Source organism: Taudactylus pleione, unplaced genomic scaffold, assembly GCF_031769625.1.
Source record: "Taudactylus pleione unplaced genomic scaffold, aTauple2 ptg000638l, whole genome shotgun sequence".
Taxonomy (NCBI): Eukaryota; Metazoa; Chordata; class Amphibia; order Anura; family Myobatrachidae; genus Taudactylus; species Taudactylus pleione.
In genome coordinates, this window is record NW_028285040.1 from 2,002,765 (window position 1) to 2,020,721 (window position 17,957).

General features: G+C 44.0%; 1 protein-coding gene across 3 annotated transcripts in view; it reads left to right on the top strand.

The window, feature by feature from the left end:
• ZFYVE28 (zinc finger FYVE-type containing 28) overlaps positions 1 to 17,957 on the top strand; it is a 201,091-nt gene that overhangs the window by 113,310 nt on the left and 69,824 nt on the right. For all 3 annotated transcript variants that reach the window (XM_088454967.1, XM_088454968.1, XM_088454969.1), the window contains exons 3-5: positions 5,270 to 5,407; positions 14,491 to 14,693; positions 15,772 to 15,861. In XM_088454967.1, coding sequence (XP_088311093.1) covers positions 5,270 to 5,407; positions 14,491 to 14,693; positions 15,772 to 15,861 — 431 coding nt within the window. The remainder of the gene's footprint in view (positions 1 to 5,269; positions 5,408 to 14,490; positions 14,694 to 15,771; positions 15,862 to 17,957) is intronic.

Here is a 17,957-nt window from a genome sequence, read left to right on the forward strand (position 1 = left end):
ATGATTGCATATTTGCCAGATTGCTTGTTCTTTTATTTACACGTGGTGCCTGAATTTGATATTTCGAACATATTTCTGTCCTTTAAAAAAATAAAAAACATTTTTGCAATGTTGTATCCCAAAACATGACTGGTGACATGAGCACTTATATACTGTTACCCAATAAGAGGTTTTCTTTCATTTTCTTTTTCTTTTTTTTTAATTTTTTTAACTGCACTTGAAAAACGACAGCAGGAATCTGGTTGGGGGTTATGGGTTAACATCTTCACCGCTGAGGCTTTCTTTACCACTATGCTGAGCCCATTTTCTCCACATTCAATATCAGTTACTGGTTTATGCAGCAAACACATAAATTATACCTTGTTGTGTTTTTTTTTTTTTTTTCTTTTTTAGTTCCAGGAGACATTTAAGGTTTAAGAAAAAAAATCGTTAGTTTGCTTATACCGCCTGACACAGCATAGATAACCTTCCCAAAAAAGGGAAAATTAAATAAGACTATTTATTTATTTTTTTATTACAGTCTGCCAAGAAACACTTTCTAGTTCTTACTTTATCTCTTTAACTCTCCTTTCCAAAACTGGCAAAAGCAAGATTTGAAATTTTTTTTTCTTTTTTAATTAATTATAATTAGCACATCAAAATGTCTTTATATTTTATATTCTTTACTGTTCTTTTTTGCGTGATATTTAGAAAATGTGTAGGAATGAGATGCTAGCTAGCCCAACAAAACCCAACATTTTGAAAGTGAGACAACCTACTGCATCCAGTTAGATTACTCCTTGACGTTTATTGAAGTCAAGATGGGGGGGGAGAAATGGGCACTGTAACCCTCCCATCTCTGGACTGCTAACACTTACTGTAGTGCAGGTGTGTTCGTGTTTAAGAGCCGCTTCATTTGAAAGAAGGAACTAAAATATCTCACATGAGGGGTCACCCTAGTTCTAGGTGCCTTGATGGGTGAGATCAAGCATTTTAGTGCCCTCCCCATGCCTGTTTTCTGTAGTGCAGGATATGATTGTCTGGTGTTCACAGGTCATCACCAAACAATAACTATATATAAGGGCCGCATCATTTTAAAGTTCTGTCGCCTCTTTCAATCAAAGATGTTCCTGTGTTTGGAGAAGCCAGGAAGGATGGAGATCCTTCCCAAGCCCCGCAATTCCTAATGATGGTCTGTAGTATATGGTGTTATTGCTTACAGCTCAGCTTACAGAGGATCCCTTAATAACTTTGATATGACCACATGTGAAAGAATGGATTCTCCGGTTTCATGCAAGAGTGCCTTCTGAGTGAGTCTGTCCTAGGATGGGGTAGGAGCTAGGTAGTGCCCTCCCCATTCCCTGGATCTGTATGGTGCAATCCCCTCACATAGTAACCAATAAGCTTCCAAAAACCGACAACCTATTTATATCGAGACAGTGGAAATTCTTCAATTTAGCCCAGGTTATTGCAGTGGGGAAAGCAGAAAGGAGGTAAAAAGGACTGGTGTCAGGTAGGTGATACTTGCAGTAATGCTTGTACATTTTAGAAAATGGCAGCCAATGTGCTGTGGCTGTCAGTGCTTCTAGTGGTTCTGTGGTAAACACATCTATTTCCAGGTTCTTGGGCAGCAGAAGTGCCCATGTCCTAATTATCTCTGAGTTTTTTCCTAAAATGGCCCCAGACACCATCAATGTAGCTTAGCGGACAATAGTTAGCTCCCAGTGGTAATGAGCAGCCTTTAATTTCCAACTGGTCTGTGCGATACAGCCTTAGTTACATGTCATTAAAATAAAGAGAACGCTGATCTGTTTAGATGGGGAAAAACTGTAGTTAATGGAGTTAATGTCTTCTGTTATTACTTCCGATTATGGGCCGTATTCAATTAGCGGCGAAAACGAGCGTGCTTTTTCGCCATTGGCGAAAATGGGCATTCTTTCTCGCCATTGGCGGGGGAAAAAAAATAGTTGAAAATGGTTTTAATGTATTGGGTCTGATTTTTCGATGGGCGGTATGGATGCGACAAGTGCTTTAAACATCACACTTGGTCGCAGCAGGCGGTTTTTTAACGTTATTTACAATTGTGTTTTTACGACACAAAAATATACTTGCACACATTTTAATGTACCCCCCATTTACGTGGAACAGTAATTTCCTGGAAAAAAAAATAGCTTGCTATCTTATTTTCTACGTTTTTTTTTTTTTTCTGCCCATAATTTGTGCGGTCGTTTATTGCGAAAGTACACAACTTACAATTTTTTTCCCCAGTAATTTAGCGTTTTTTAGCCAAAAATAGGGATTTTCCGTTTTTCTCCTGGTCTGGGATGGCGAAAACTTTGCTCCATTTTTTTTTTTGCCTGTTGCCATTATCGCATGTTTTTTTGGCGAAAATTTCGCCTTGTATTGGTGAAAAACGTCAGTTTTCGCGGCTAATTGAATACGGCCCTATGTCTATTGTGTGCTTGCCATGTATGTAATATTACTAGTGATCTGGCCGAGATGAATATGATGTGGGTCTGGGGGACCCATCATTTAAAAAAATATGGGGTCCAACTTCATTGTTTCTGGGTCCGAACATAAAGTACGGTTTTGAGCTCCCCACATGCCCCTCAGACCTCCCCATTTACCTCGAAAATGCCTATCTGATCCCCCACATAGCACCAGACCTCTCCATATTCCAAGTAGAAAGGGGGGTTTTAACCCCCTATTGTTCCTCAGCACACTGAATTGTACTAGCAACAACATATGAATACTATATGGTAATAGAAATCAGAGATATTAGTTGCATGCATTTGCAAATACATGGGAAGCTGCTAGGCCTCTTCACGGCTTCTCTGTCACTAGCAGTCCCGAACAATAAGAGGTTTACACCCGGGGCGCAGTGCACCCCAAAAAACGTCCAGCCCAGGGCATCACACGAAAATGGAAAAAGAGTGATAGTGCAGTGTAAAGTATAGATGTGTGCGACTAATCAATAATAAAGGCACATATATTTTGGCAAATGTAAGGCCTCATGATAAAGGCACATATATTTTGGCAAATGTAAGGCCTCATGATAAAGGCACTTACCTAAATGCATCCAAATTGAGAGCCAGCTTACCTGGGAGTCACCCCTGGGAACTCCAACTAGCACTACTAGAACCAGCATGCCCTGCTAATGCTGGCTCCTTCATGCATCTCATAACCACAAACAAAAAAATGGCAGCTGCTCAATCAATCTGATAGTACTTTTTAGGTACATGAAAGGGAGGGGTCATACCAAGTAGAAAAGAAAGGGGGGTTTTAACACCCTATTGTTCCTCAGCACACTGAATTGTAATGAGGCCTTACATTTGCCAAAATATATGTGCCTTTATTATTGGTATATATTACATTTGTGGTGAGCGTTTGGACGTAGGGCCCCCCGAGGCTACTCTGGCTGGGCCCCCTCAGGACATCACCACTTAATACACATAGTAACTTTTCACATCACCTTTTATGTTTGTTTATTATTCATGTATTTTCTCACATATTTTAACCTCTCATTGATTACTCACACTTATTGATTACTCGCACACATCTATACTTTACACTGCACTATCAGTGTGCTGAGGAACAATAGGGGGTAAAAAAAAAACCCTTTCTTTGCTCTCCATATTCCATCAGATTCTTCCTGCATGCCCCTAAACTGCCCATCTGATCCCCCACATAGCACCAGACCTCTCTATATTTCATTGGACCTCCCCACGTGCCCCTAAAATGCCTGTTTGAGCTACACTTGGCAGCAATTACCGGAAGAGGGATCCGTAGTATTCCTCCTCTGCAATGGCCGCCTGCACATGCACTGTCTGACCATGCATGTGCAGTAGCGATCACTTTAATTTTACACATCACAGAGGCCGGTTCCTGACGGAGCCCCCGGAACCTGGGTGCAAACAATAAGCCAGTTTAGAATGTGATAACAGCTGAAAAATCTGCAGCTACTGTTGTGTGATGGTGTCATGTCACCATGAGCCAGAATGGGGCCCATTTATTAAGGATCGCATTTTGCAATGCGATCAGAGCATGCAGTACCGCCCATGATCGCATTGCAAAATGCGATCATACCGGCCAAATGTATGACCCGGCACATGCAAGGAGACTGGCTCCGAAAAGAGCCCGTCCCTGCGATGTGGCCGGAGCGCATTCTGGGCTGCTGCTGCATGCGCAGTCCCGCGGACTGCACATGAGCGGCGTCCATTGCCGGCGGAGGGATCTGGAAGATCCCTCCGCCGGCTGAAATGCGGGTAAGTGCCCATAGGACACAGCGGCTAATGCTATCTAATGCTATTGATACATTTGGCAGCATCGCATCCCCCATAGAAACCAATGGGGGAGGCGGCTGCTGGCGGCAATTGAGGGATCGCAGCAGGTATCGGAGTTAGCTGCTGCGGTCCCTCCTTCATACATCCGGGGGATACTAAGTATTTGAGGTAAACCCCCGAAAACAGATGTTTTCGGGGAATTTACCTCAAATGCACTTTGATAAATGGGCCCCAGAATCCGTTGAATAATTCAGGCTGTTCTGGAGGCAAAGTGGGATCCTATCCAGTAGTGGAAATAGGTATGTGATAAAGTGGTCACTGAATGCATATTGGCCATGCAGTATAAGCTTTCAGTCATTGTTACCTTCTTGCAAAGGTAACTTCATGCTGCCCTCTGGTGGTGTACTATTGGATTACACTTCATTGTTTTCTGTATTATATAGGCTAGGGGCAGTGGTGATGTTGATGGTAATGGTTTTTTATTATATACAGTATATATGTCTGTGTGTGTGTAATAAATATATATATAAATATTTTTTTATATATATTGGTTGGCCCCTTGTAAGGAGCCAGTCTGGTCCACGGTCTGAGAATAGATTGTTGGAAATTGGTATTTTGTGGTGAAGTGCCTTTTGTAATTGGCCGATTTTACTAATCACATTTGTATTTTATTATTATTTGAGTCCTTTTTTTATAAGCTACATATGCAGAAGCCTGTGACTCTGAATGATTTCCTTCTGTGCTTGGTATTTCAAATTGTTGCATATCAATATTATTTACAGTGTTTGTATCCAACACAAGCGGGAAAGGCCGCCATATTGTCAGCCGAAACAATAGTCCTACCTCTGTGATTTCAATCATTCTGCAGTCTGTAGTTTAATAGCTGCACATGGCTCGGCCCGCCCCTTGGCTGCCTCTATTGCATAATGGTGACTGTTAAAGTTTAAGGTGCACATTGAAGTCTTATTTCATACATTTTGTGCATTTTTGTCTCCCTGTGTCTTTAGGATAATGTCTTAAACATCATAAACCAGATAATGGAGGAGTGCATTCAGCACGAGCGAGCTAACCGAGATTTCTGTGTGAAGTTTCCCGAAGAAATTCGGCATGATAATCTCGCTGGACAGCTCTGGTTTGGGGCAGAGGTAAGATGACGTCTTATGTGCAATTCACAGGGGAAAGTCGTCTTCTGAGTATAGGGACACCAAATACAAGTGTGGTACGTAAAGTATGCCTTATCCGCCTTAAGGTGCATACACACGGTCAGATGAACGATTTGATGAAAGATTTGACCCAACGATTTGAACGATTTGAACTATGAACGATTTTTGACTACATTAAAATGACTGAAATCGTCCAAATCTGACTGCAAACACATCAGATGTCAGATATCGTTATCTGACCATTGGGAACGCGCATCGTTCATCGTTCAGACATGTCAGATATGTCCGATTTTCCTTCAGATATGAACGATTTTTAAAATCGTTATCGTTCAGATCTGAGGAAAAATCTGACCGTGTGTATGCACCATTAGAAAGGAAAGTGTTTGTTTTTTTTTTTTTTAAAGTAAACTTTATTTACTAATATATTAGTATGAAATATATGCAGAGTCACGATTTTTTCTCTTCATACGCTGAACAGAATGTTTTTATAAGTGGTATTAACACTATTATTTACAAAAAAATGCAGTGTTTTATGGATCCATGACATGATTGTGAGCAGGCATTTCTAAATTAATAAAGTTACAGGAAATATCGCATACCTTGACAGTAAACAATATAAATTATTCATGTGTTCCGTCCCGATCTCATATATTTTTTCCCCAGTAATTTCCTACAGAAGACGTTGATGTTTTACTGCCTGTAGAGATCTGTTTCACATAAGAAAGATGAGGCTAATTTTAAGCATGTTATTGGTGTTTCTGGACAAGTTATTTTTTAAGAACAAAATAAATCAAATATTGCTGGTCTCAGGAGTCTCCAATCTCCAGATGTGTTTTCTTTCATTTATTTTGTTGAAATGTGTTCTTTTAATCTGATGATCTTGCCCAAACAGACAGTGCTGCGGCCATGCCCTTACCAGCCAATCATACATTTGCTTTCATTTTCTAAACTGTTCTGGGCAAATGGTAGATCGAATCTTATTGGTTGTTAAGGGCAAAACCTCCTTAGCTGCAGTGTTAGATACAGAACCTTGTTTAGAAATGTATTCCCTGTTGTATTTCTTCAGGGTGGAAGTTTTTAACCAGCCAATATGTTATATTATTTTACATATCACCTAGTCTGGCTGGAAGTTTGCTGGTTACCTACAAAGTGGAGGCAGCCATTTTGTGGGCTGAACCAACATACCTTAAAGCAGACTATTAACTGACTAATCAACTATTAGCTGACTAATCAAGCCTTGGAGAGAGACAAAGTACCAATCAGCTTCTGTTATTTTTCAGGCACAGTCTGTAAAATGACAGAAGGTGTTTTTTTCTCCCCAAGGCTTGATACATTTCCCCCTAGGAACCAGTGACCTCCAAGACACTACTACAAAATGATATTATTTTGATGCATCACTTATTTCTTTTTAAAGAAATGTGCTTTTTGTTGTGTTTTAGTTAAAAAAACAAGACAAAGTTAGTATTTAAAAGATATTGGTTGGAATACATTTTTTGGGGGGCGTTTCAAGTAATGGTTGTCTATTGATTGATAGTGAGGTACTTGTATTTAAATTTTTGCATATTTTACATTTATATAGAGCGATTTAATGAATCAGTTTGGTCTGTTCTGGTTGAAGTTTTGCTCGTTGGAGTGCTGTATGTGGATGTTGGAACTGCAGAGCAGAGCAGGGTAATTTTAGGAGAGGTTTAGTTTTCTTAAAGAGGATTTAACTACCTGCCTGCTACCACGCCAGACTGGGCCTAAACTGACATGGTCGCATATGAAATCTTTCAGCAGTCCGTTATATCAGAGGGTCCTGCTGGTCCCTCTGCACCCGCGGCTCTCCCTCCACGATGTCCCTATCACTGCTGGCCACAGTGATCGGAACCCAGCGGCTCCCCCCTCCCGGCGCGGCTGCATGCGCAACCCGTAACTTCCAGAGGAGCTGCAGCTGCTGCTGTGTCCCGATCACTGCTGGTTACATGTGCCGCTGCGGCTCTCTGCCTGTTTGGCTCTCAGTGGTTATCCTAACTACCTGGACTGCTACGTACAGTTACTCACCTGTTGGCAGTCTCGTTACCTGACCTCAGCCTGAGTGACCAATCCCAGGAGACCTCTCCCTTCATTAAGGATTCGAGTCTGTTCCTGCCTGCCGGTGATATTACTAAGTCTCGTTCCTAGTGGATGTTCATGTGGTCGCTGCACGCTGTGCAGTTCCTCGCTTCCTTACCTTTGTTCCTGTGTCCAGTATCCTGCCGTTGTATCCCTTTGCTCCCAGTCACAGTCCACTGTGTCCTGCTGGATTCTGCCCTGTTCCTGTGTCCATCCTTACTCTGTGCCTGTGTCTTGCCAAGACCCTCCAGCTTACCTTCTGTGTCACCTCCAGTTTGTGTCTAGTCCAGCATATACCTGTGGAATTATCCTGCCCAACTACATCAATTTACTGGTTCTGCTACAAACTCCAACCTGCATCTGCCTGCCAGTTCAACCATTTCAAGTACTGGTTCTGTTACAAACACCCACCTGCATCCTGAGTAACTGGCCTACAAAAATCAAATCCATTTCCAGCATTGCAGCTCCAACACAATTCCTACCTGCAACCTGAGTAGCTGGCCTGCTACTATCCAGTTCTACATCCTGTCTGTTTCCGTGGTTATCCACCTGTGCCAGTTGATTACTTCCAGCAGCAGACTCCAGCACACACCTGCATCAGCTATTAACCCCTACCTGACTTGCTGCTTTACTCCAGGTAAATTATTCTCTGTGGATCCCTGCCTATTGCATGAGCCCCATCAGCGAGTTTTAGGGGTCTCATGCAAATAGTGCAGGTACATTCATAACACCACAGTGATCAGGCAGTACAAAGTCTTTCTGCAGCTCCTGTTGTGTGTGTGTCATCTTTTAAGCATGGAGTGCCACACTTTGGAGGTTCTATTTGAAAGTGATTTGTGGAGATAACCAGCTAAGTATACTTTATTATAAGGAGTGCCTGACCTGTTGGACCCTAGTGTAATGACATTTTCACCAAATGTCAGCAACAACCCATGTAATCCACACATGCAAAGAAATCAAACCATAGATGTCCATAAATTAAGATATGTGTAATGTGAAATGACACAGGGAAAAAGTATTGACCACATGTACTTCAAAGTACATAAACAAATAATTTGACAAGTGACTTACAGTACAATATAGGACAAGGACATGGATAATATACATTGCTACATTAGTGACCATAACACCTAGAAATGCAACAGCGCATAAGCAACCAAGTGTTAGGTGCTCTGGTGGGGGGTAAGAAGTAGATGAAAGTAAGGAGAAGCACAAGAGGGTAGAGGCCCTGCTCGTAAGAGCTTACATTCTAAAGGGGAGGGGCAGACAAACAGTGGTGACACAGATGGGGTAAACAGGGAGGAAGGAGCTTGTTGCAGCAAGTTAGGATGGGAGCTGGAAGGCTTGATGAAGTAGTGGGTCTTGAGAGCCCGTTTCAAGGATTGTAAAGAGGAGGAGACTCTGATAGGGATATAGTTCCAAAGGTAGGGAGCAGCGCGGGCAAAATCTTGGAGGCGGGAGTGGGAGGAAGTAATCAGTTGGCATGAGAGGCGGTGTGCACTAATTGAGCGAAGGGGACGGACAGGAGAGTGGAGGGAGATGAGGTCAGAGATGTAAATGGGAGAGGAATTGGTGAGGGCTTTGTAAGCGAGTGTGAGAACCTTGAATTGGGTTCTAAAAGGGAAGGGGAGCCAGTGGAGGGCTTGTAGGAGAGGGGAGGCAGATGTAGAGCGTTTGGAGAGAGAGCAGCATTGAGGAAAGACTGGAGAGGAGAGAGATGGGAGTTGGGGAGGCCTGATAGGAGGAGGTTACAGTAGTCCAATCTGGATATGACCAGTGAGTGAATGAGGGTTTTGGTGGCATCCTGGGTGAGAGTGTCTAATTTTGGAAATATTTTCGAGATGGAAACGACAGGACTGGGAGAGGCTCTAGTTATGTGGTTTGTAGTCCAGGATAACTCCAAGACAACGCACTTTGGGGCTAGAAGAGATAGTTGTGCCATCAATTGTTAAAGAAATAGTGGGAAGTGAGGTTATGTTGGAGGGTGGGAAAATGATCCGCTCTGTCTTAGACATATTGAGTTTAAGAAATTGCTGGGACATCCAGGAAGAGATAGCAGAGAGACAGTTGGAGATATGAGTCAGTAGAGAGGGGGAGAGGTCAGGGGAGGAAATGTAGATCTGACTATAATCAGCATAGAGATGATAATGGAGGTCAAAAGAGCTGATTAGTTCACCTAGAGAGGACGTATAGAGGGAGAATAGTAGAGGTCCAAGAACGGAACCTTGGGGAACACCTACTGTAAGTGGGGAAGAGGAGTCATGAGAAGAGACCGAGAAGGACCTTTCTGAGAGGTAGGAGGACAGCCATGAGAGAGCAGTGTCACGTAGACCAAGGGAGTAAAGGATTTGCAGCCGGAGAGGGTGGTCAACAGTGTCGAAAGGCAGCAGAGAGGTCAAGGAGAATAAGTAGAGAGTAGTGGCCCTTGGATTTGGCAGCAAGGAGGTCATTGCTGACTTTTGTGAGGGCAGTTTCAGTGGAGTGGAGAGAATGGAAGCCAGACTGAAAAGGATCAAGGAAGGAGTGGGAGGAAAGAAAGGTGGTAAGGCGGTTGAAGACATTACGCTCAAGGAGCTTAGAGGCAAAATGGAGGAGAGAGATGGGACGGTAGTTGGAGAGCGTGTTAGGATCAAGGGTAGATTTTTTTTAAGAATGGGGGAGAAAAGGGCATGTTTGAATGCAGAAGGAACAGTGCCAGATGAGAGGGAGAGATTGAGGAGGTGGGCAAGATGGGAACAGGCACAAGGAGACGAAGGAGACGTGAAACGATAGGGTCAAGGGGGGAGGTGGAAGGGGGGGAGGACCGGATGGGAGCCGTTACTTCTTCTCCAGATACAGGGGAGAAGGATGTCAGACTCGGTGAAATGGATGGAGATGGGTGATCTGGGAAAGGAGGAGGTGTAGAGCAGGGGGACTGGTGGGATATGATGTCCTGATGTATGGAATAAATTTTAGATATAAAGTAGGTAGCAAAGTCAAGGGCAGTGAGTGAGGAGGGGAGGCAAGAGGGGGGTGGACAGAGGAGGGAGTTGAAGGTGATGTAGAGATGCTGGGGATTTGAGGACTGGGAGGAGATGAGGTTCTTGAAATAGGACTGTTTAGAGAGGGAAAGGGCAGCACTGTAGGATGAGAGCATACATTTGAAGTGGAGAAAATCTGCCTTAGAGCGTGATCTTCTCCACTGTTGTTCGGCGGTTCTTGAACACTTTTGCAGATATCTGGTGCATTTGGAATGCCAGGGTTGTAGTGTGGATCTGCAAGGGTGAGTAGCGATCGCCATATCAACAGTCCAGAGCAGAAGTAAGGGAGGCATTGTATAGGGAAGCAGCTTGTTCAGGGCAGGAGAGAGCGAGCATAGGGGAGAGAAGCGAGTCAAGCAGGGAAGATAAAGAAACGGCATTGAATCAATGTTTATTCTTAGTGATGGTGGCCTTAGGCGGTAGAGGAGAGGAAGGAGAGAGAGATAGGTTAAAAGAGAGAAGGTGATGGTCAGAGAGGTGGAATGGGGAGTTTGAATAATCAGGAATATTACAACGGTGAGTGAAGACTAGATCAAGTGAGTGCCCACTCACATGTGAGGGTCAGGAGGTCCATTGGGAGTGACCAAATGAAGATGTGATGGTAAGGAGTTTGGAGGCAGAGGATTCTGTGGGTATATCAATTGGAATATTGAAGTCACCAAGGATAATGGAGGGGAGGTCAGAGGAGAGAAAGCGAGGGAGCCAGGAAGCACAGTTGTCAAGGAAAATAGAAGTATGCCAGTACCGCTTGCGGAAAAACAGCCCCATACCATGATGTTCCCACCTCCAAACTTCACTGTTGGTATGGTGTATTTGGGATTATGGATTAGGAATACATTTACTGAGATAAATGTTGACATGTACAATACTTTTTTTTTACCCGCTGTGTGTGTGTGTGTGTGTGTATATATATATATATATATATATATATATATATATATATATAAGCCATGTCTCCTGCTCTGAGTAGCAGGAATAAGCGGCACTCATCCGGACTTAGCAATGAAGTAAAGATGTTTTATTCCAGCGTGAACCGGTTCACGCTGGAATAAAACATCTTTACTTCATTGCTAAGTCCGGATGAGTGCCGCTTATTCCTGCTACTCAGAGCAGGAGACATGGCTTATATTATACTATAGCTGGCACCACGGCATGTTGTTCATTCAATGAGTGCCTGTCTACATGCTTTTATTTATATATATATATATATATATATATATATATATATGTATGTATATATATATATATATATATATATATATATATATATGTATGTATATACATATGTGTGTGTGTGTGTATATATATGTGTGTGTGTGTGTATATAAATATGTGTGTGTATATATATATATATGTGTGTGTGTGTATATATATATATATATGTGTGTGTATATATATATATATATATATATATATATATATATATATATATATATAATTATACCAATAAACCACAGCAGAAAAACTCTCATTAAAATCCGGTTTTCATTCAGTTAATTAAAATAAAATTTCCAATCAAATATAAATGACTGACCTGAATCGGTAACATTCATATGGGGGAGATGTACTAAGGTTTGGAAAGTGATAAAGTACCAGCCACTCAGCTCCTAGCTGTCATGTTACAGGCTGTGTTTGAAAATGACAGGAGCTGATTGGTTGGTCGTTTATCACTCTCTAATTTATCACTTTCCAGAGCTTAGTACATCTGCCCCATAATGTCTACAGCTGTTTCTGTCCTCCTTTTGTGACACGCGTCATATGCCAGTATTATGCTTGTCCACATTGAGGTCAGTGGTTGGTTATTACTTGTTAGGGGCATGAGTGCTGCCGGCCGAGCATTCCCTTATATTAGTCACCAGACCACAGTCATTTATCGGACAGCTGCAGTCTGTCTCCCTAAACTTTGTGGTTGGCCAAAGGGTATGCAGTCGGGAAGCTAGCGGATATAATCCCGACGGACGGCTTCCCGACTGCTTTATCCCGACGTGGGTTAAATGACAGGCGTCTAAATCTAGACGCCTGTCATTTTACTGACGCCGGGCGCCGCTGCGAACTGCCGCGGGGGGGTGGGGGGTTATGGATTAGGTTTAGGGCTCCCAGGGGGGACTGGACTTAGGGTTAGGCACCCCCCCCCCACAGGAGGTTAGGGTTAGGCTAGAGGAAGGGGGGGTTAGGGTTAGGCACCCCTCCGGGGGACTTAGGTTTAGGCGGCGGGCAAGAGGGGGTTAGGTTTAGGCACTTAGAGGGGGGATTAGAGTTAAGCACTGGGGGAAGGTTAGGGTTAGGCACCCCTAAGGAGGGTTAGGAGGGGAGGTTAGGTTAGTAAATACTTACCTGGGGACGATCGGGATATTCACCCATGTCGGGATTTGAACCGCCGGACACAAGTTCATACCGATTCCTGTGCATGAGACATAGATCTTATGTATTACTGGTTTGGTCATAGTGGCCTGTAAATTTACATCATGGATCCTGCTTATTAAATATACTTCCTGCAAATGGGGCAGGGGCAGTTTTGTGGTTGATGTACAATTCAAGCACTTAATTTTAATTGATTGCAATATTCCTTTTTCATCCATCTGGGGGATGCCTTACATCTGGGTTATGCATAGTGAAGGGTGGAGTCAGACACTAGCTAGTTGAAACTGTCTCCCACCCCCTATATCAGTGTTGGCTAACCTTGACACTCCAGCTGTTGTGGAACTATATATCCCAGCATGCCCTGCCACAGTTTTAGCATGCCCTAATAGCAAAACTGTAGCAGTGCATGCTGGGTTATGTAGTTCCATAACAACTGGAGTGTCAAGGTTAGCCAACACTGCCCTATATAACCCCCTATATTCCTCCGTAAGCTCAGTCTTGTGTTTAGTGCCTTGGAGTAAGGCACTGGCTAAGTCCTAGCATTAGTTAGGTTTTATTTCTTTATTTTGATGTTTTTTGTTTGGGTGCTTAGTTCCTGACGACAAGCACTAGCAGATTGGGAGTTATATAGGTTAGCAGTTTGTATAAACCCTGTATCCCACTCTAAAGACTGCCCCTGAGAGAGTCATCAAACTACAGAGTTCCTGGGTCTCTCTCCATGCCAGACACACATCTGAGGGGGCCGCTGGCAAAGAGAAGGTAAAGCTCCGTACACACGAAGCGATGCCTCCGATCAGATGATCATTGTCTGATCATCCTGCATGTGCTGAATGTTCAATATTGAACATCCAACACATGCACCAACCCCCCAAACGTCTAGAACGACCCGCAATCGATGATCGAAGGTCCCTACAGTAACCAGGCTAACCTGGTAGATATCAACCAGATCGGCCTGCATGCACGGGCGATGGTCGATATAGACCATCCGTGTCCGCGCATCGATCATCTTTTGGCCGTTTGAAAGAGCCAAAAATTGGTCGATTTTGATGATAATGATATGATCGATATCGTTATCGTACAAATCGACCAGTAATATCTGACCCTGTTTTTGCCCCATAAGATTTGTTACAGAATGTGTAAAGATCTTATTGCCATTATGTACTGCTTCCTGGCTTTTGAGCAGATTGGCCGGGCTTTTTATTACTCACATGTACTGTAGAGCCGCTTGTCTCACACCTCCGCGGGCTTCCACAGCAGCATACCAGTTTCAGTTCCTGGCGGTTCCTTGTAGGGCCACCGGAGGGGTTACAGAGCAGCAATCTCCAGGGAAGTCTCCGGGGAACGCCGGAGGCTATGGTTACACAGGTGTCCTGAGTGAGCAGGACTCCGCAGCTGGCCACGTCTCCCCCAGGTATTTCTTATCAGTAGTTCAATCATATTTTTCTTAAATCCAGTTTTGGCAAGTAAATGGTGTTTTTGTTAGATGAGCTATTCCCTATACAGTGCTTAGTTTCCATAGCAGAATATGTGAGGAATGGTCTTGGGCAGTCACTTTGCATCGTTGCTGATAATTCTCCTCTCTCCCCACAGTGTTTGGCTGCTGGTTCCATCATCATGAACCGGGAAATAGAGAGCATGGCAATGAGGCCTCTAGCGAAGGACCTCACCAGAAGCCTTGAGGAAGTCAGGAACATCATCCGGGACCAGGCCCTCCGAGACCTGAACATGTACACGGACAAAATGAAAGACTCCCTCAGACACTTTGATATTCTCTTTGCTGAGTTTGAATTAAGGTAAAACACATTGGTAGGATGATTTTTATGTTTTCTATCTGTATTTAAAAACTAAATTTAGTCTCTTCTCGCACTTTCCAGCTTTTAGGGAACGGTATGTAGCCTTCACCGCTCAGAACATCTGCTAACGTTCCTTCACTTTTTGTTTTGAAATTTCTGATCCTTTTTTTAGACAGAGAAGTTATAGCTGTGAAGAAATCAATTGTCACACAAAACTGTAAATTTTGAAGTCCAGGTCTTTCGCACACATTATAAATATCACAGCAATGTATGTTGGTCATAAGTCTACTTTCATTCTTTTATGTTGCTGACATGAAATAGTGCTGATTTTTGTGTATTAGTTCATTCACATAAGTACACTAATGTAACCCCTGATGATGATGTTCCAGCAAATAATTACCAGGAATTATATATAAATAACTACTGAATTTGCTGTCTAGCCAGCCACCTCTTTCCTGCTGTCAAATCTCCCCACCCTTCTGCTGCCAAACCGGACTGCCCCCCCTCTTACCTCTCCTCTTGCCAAACCGGTCTACCCTCCCTCCTTCCTCTCCTCTTGCCAAACCGGCCTGCCCTCCTTCCTCTCCTCTTGCCAAACCAATGCCCTCCTTCCTCTCCTCTTGCCAAACCGGCCTGCTCTCCTTCCTCTCCTTCCTCTCCTCCCTCTCCTCCTGCCGAACCGGCCCGCCGGCCTCCCTCTCCTCCTGCCGAACCGGCCCGCCGGCCTCCCTCTTTTCCTGCCGAACCGCCCCGTCCTCCCTCTCCTCCTGCCGAACGGCCCCTGTCCTCCTGCCAGACCGGCCAGCTCTCCTCCTGCTGACCTAGCCCGCCTCTCCTCTTAACTTTAAACCTTCTCTTTGTCCTCTATATCCTTCTCCTACCCAGTCAGACCTCCTTCCTCACTCTCCGCACAACTTGCTCCCTCTACCCCTCCTGCCTAATGAGTCAATGTGGACCACCTCATAGGGTCTGGGGCAAATTACAGTTAGAGGACAGATTTACAAAAAAATATAATGTAAACTAATTTAAATGAAAAATGTCCACTTACTTTTCTGTTCTTTTTGTGTTCATTCTGCAGCTATGTGTCAGCTATGGTACCTGTAAAATCCCCAAAAGAGTACTATGTGCAGCAGGAAGTAATTGTCCTTTTCTGTGAAACTGTTGAAAGGTAAGTGTAGTCATTAAGCCTGTTGAAGAGAACATTAGTCCCCTACAGCACAGAGTGTATCAGGAAATGAGTGATGTTTTGGTGAGGACATGGCTGCATGTGATTAGGGCAGTAATATGCTGCGAGGTGGGGAATGGAGGCAGCAGGAAGCCACAGACTGAGTTATATAGTGAGAGGAGCAAGGTTCCCAGCAGCACAGAGTGTATCAGGAGATGAGTCATGTGTAATACCCCTTTTCCACTGCCAGCAATAACCCGGGATATTGCACGTGAGCGTGCAGCTACCCGGGTTATTTTGCTGTGTGAAAGGGCAGGGTTGAAATAAGCCGGGACGAGTGACCCAGCATTTCAACCCTGGTCACGAGCAGAGTTGAACGCGGGTTCAACCCGGCTCGTGAAGCAGTGTGAACGGGTAACTCTGGTCGATGCGACACGGGTTCCGTTCTCTGCATAGGGAGATCTGGCGCTTAGAGACCAGATGATTTCCCAGCATCGGCTGATCACGTGACGCCTATGGCGTCATCGACCCAGCATTAGTGCCAGGTCGGGCCACCTGTCTGACAGGGGTCTCAGCCGGATCGTGCCGGGGACGGGCGCGTGAGCGTCATCCCCGGGTGTGACCCGGCAAAGCAGTGGAAAAGGGGTATTAGTGAGGACAGGGCAGCATGTGACATGGGGCAGTGACATGATGTGAGGAAGGGGTACAGACTGAGGGTCATATAATGGAAGGAGCAGGGTCTGCAGCAGGACAGAGGCTTCAGCTGCAGGCTGATTGTTGTGTCAGACGCACCTCTTTACGCCCATACACCCAGCTCTCTTTATATGGTTACCTGTGCAGCTTGTTTTATATGTTTTCACTGTGTTAAATTAACAAATCATTATCCAAGTGAGACATTGCCATTTGTAAGAAGCATCCAGTCATTCTGCTATATCTACTGTACAATCATCTGGGGTCAAATAAAGTGAACTTGTCGTCTCTTGGTGCTGGTAATGAGAACGTATATCCCGACTCGAACCTCAGCGTAAGCCGTTAATTAAAGATCTTTCTTCTAAAGAAGAAAAAGTAATTATAGAAAGCGCTGTGCTATGTACAATGGTATTAGCGTATGCTGGTGAAAGCTCTGTGCTGGCCTGCACATTTCTCAGATCTCTGTATATACTGCGTTTTACACTGTAATTGAATTATTTCTTGCTAGAAAAGCTGAGTTTAAAGTGCCGCGCTCCGTGTTACACATTAAAGTAGTGGATAGTCGGCTTAAAGCAAAGAGACTTAATCCTTTTAAAGTTGAATGGTGTTTAGTCTGTGGCAGCCGGGCAGGGCACAGCTTTCCTTTTAATGTTTCTGTAAAAACCCTTTCCTAGCTCCTTACAGATGTGTATTACTCAGCTGTGCTTTGCATTCTCTACGCTCCCTTAAAGTGGACCCATCAGAAATGGTAGGCAGCCATTTTGTGGGCTGTACCCTATGAATACACTAGTCACTAGTGACCTCACATAGGCATAAGGCAGCCATTTTGTGCCGGACAACCTTTTTTTTTTTTTTTTTTGGGTCTGTTTCATATATAGCGTATCAATTCATGGGGAACAATTTGTGCCACAGGGAGATCACTAAGTTTTGGATGCCTCTTATGTTAAATTAGAAATCTGGACACTCGTTTGACCTGCGGTTTGCACAGACCCTAAAATCCACATTATACTAATTTAGGTAAAACGGTTTTAAAAACATGCTCCTGTTTGTAGTTGCATTCTGTTTGTAGTCATCATCTAACGTCACAAACACATGACTACTAGCATATTTGTTTCCTAAATCTGGACACCAGGTCCAAAAAAAAAAAAAAAGGCTTTAGGCTGTGGTGCAGTAGGGGAATTGTTAGGTTCCAGTGGGCGCGTCTAGCATTTCAGAAGCGCTTGGCCGCCCCCAACACACCTATCCTGCCAGAAGCCATTCACTACTGGCGGCCATACGGGAGGGTCTTATCTCAGTAGTCGGGACAGAAATGCTCTGACCACTGGGATGACGGCAGGATAGTTCCCTATACAGCACTTTCCTGCCTAAATAGGGACAGCTGGGAGATGGCACAAACTGGACCAGGTTAA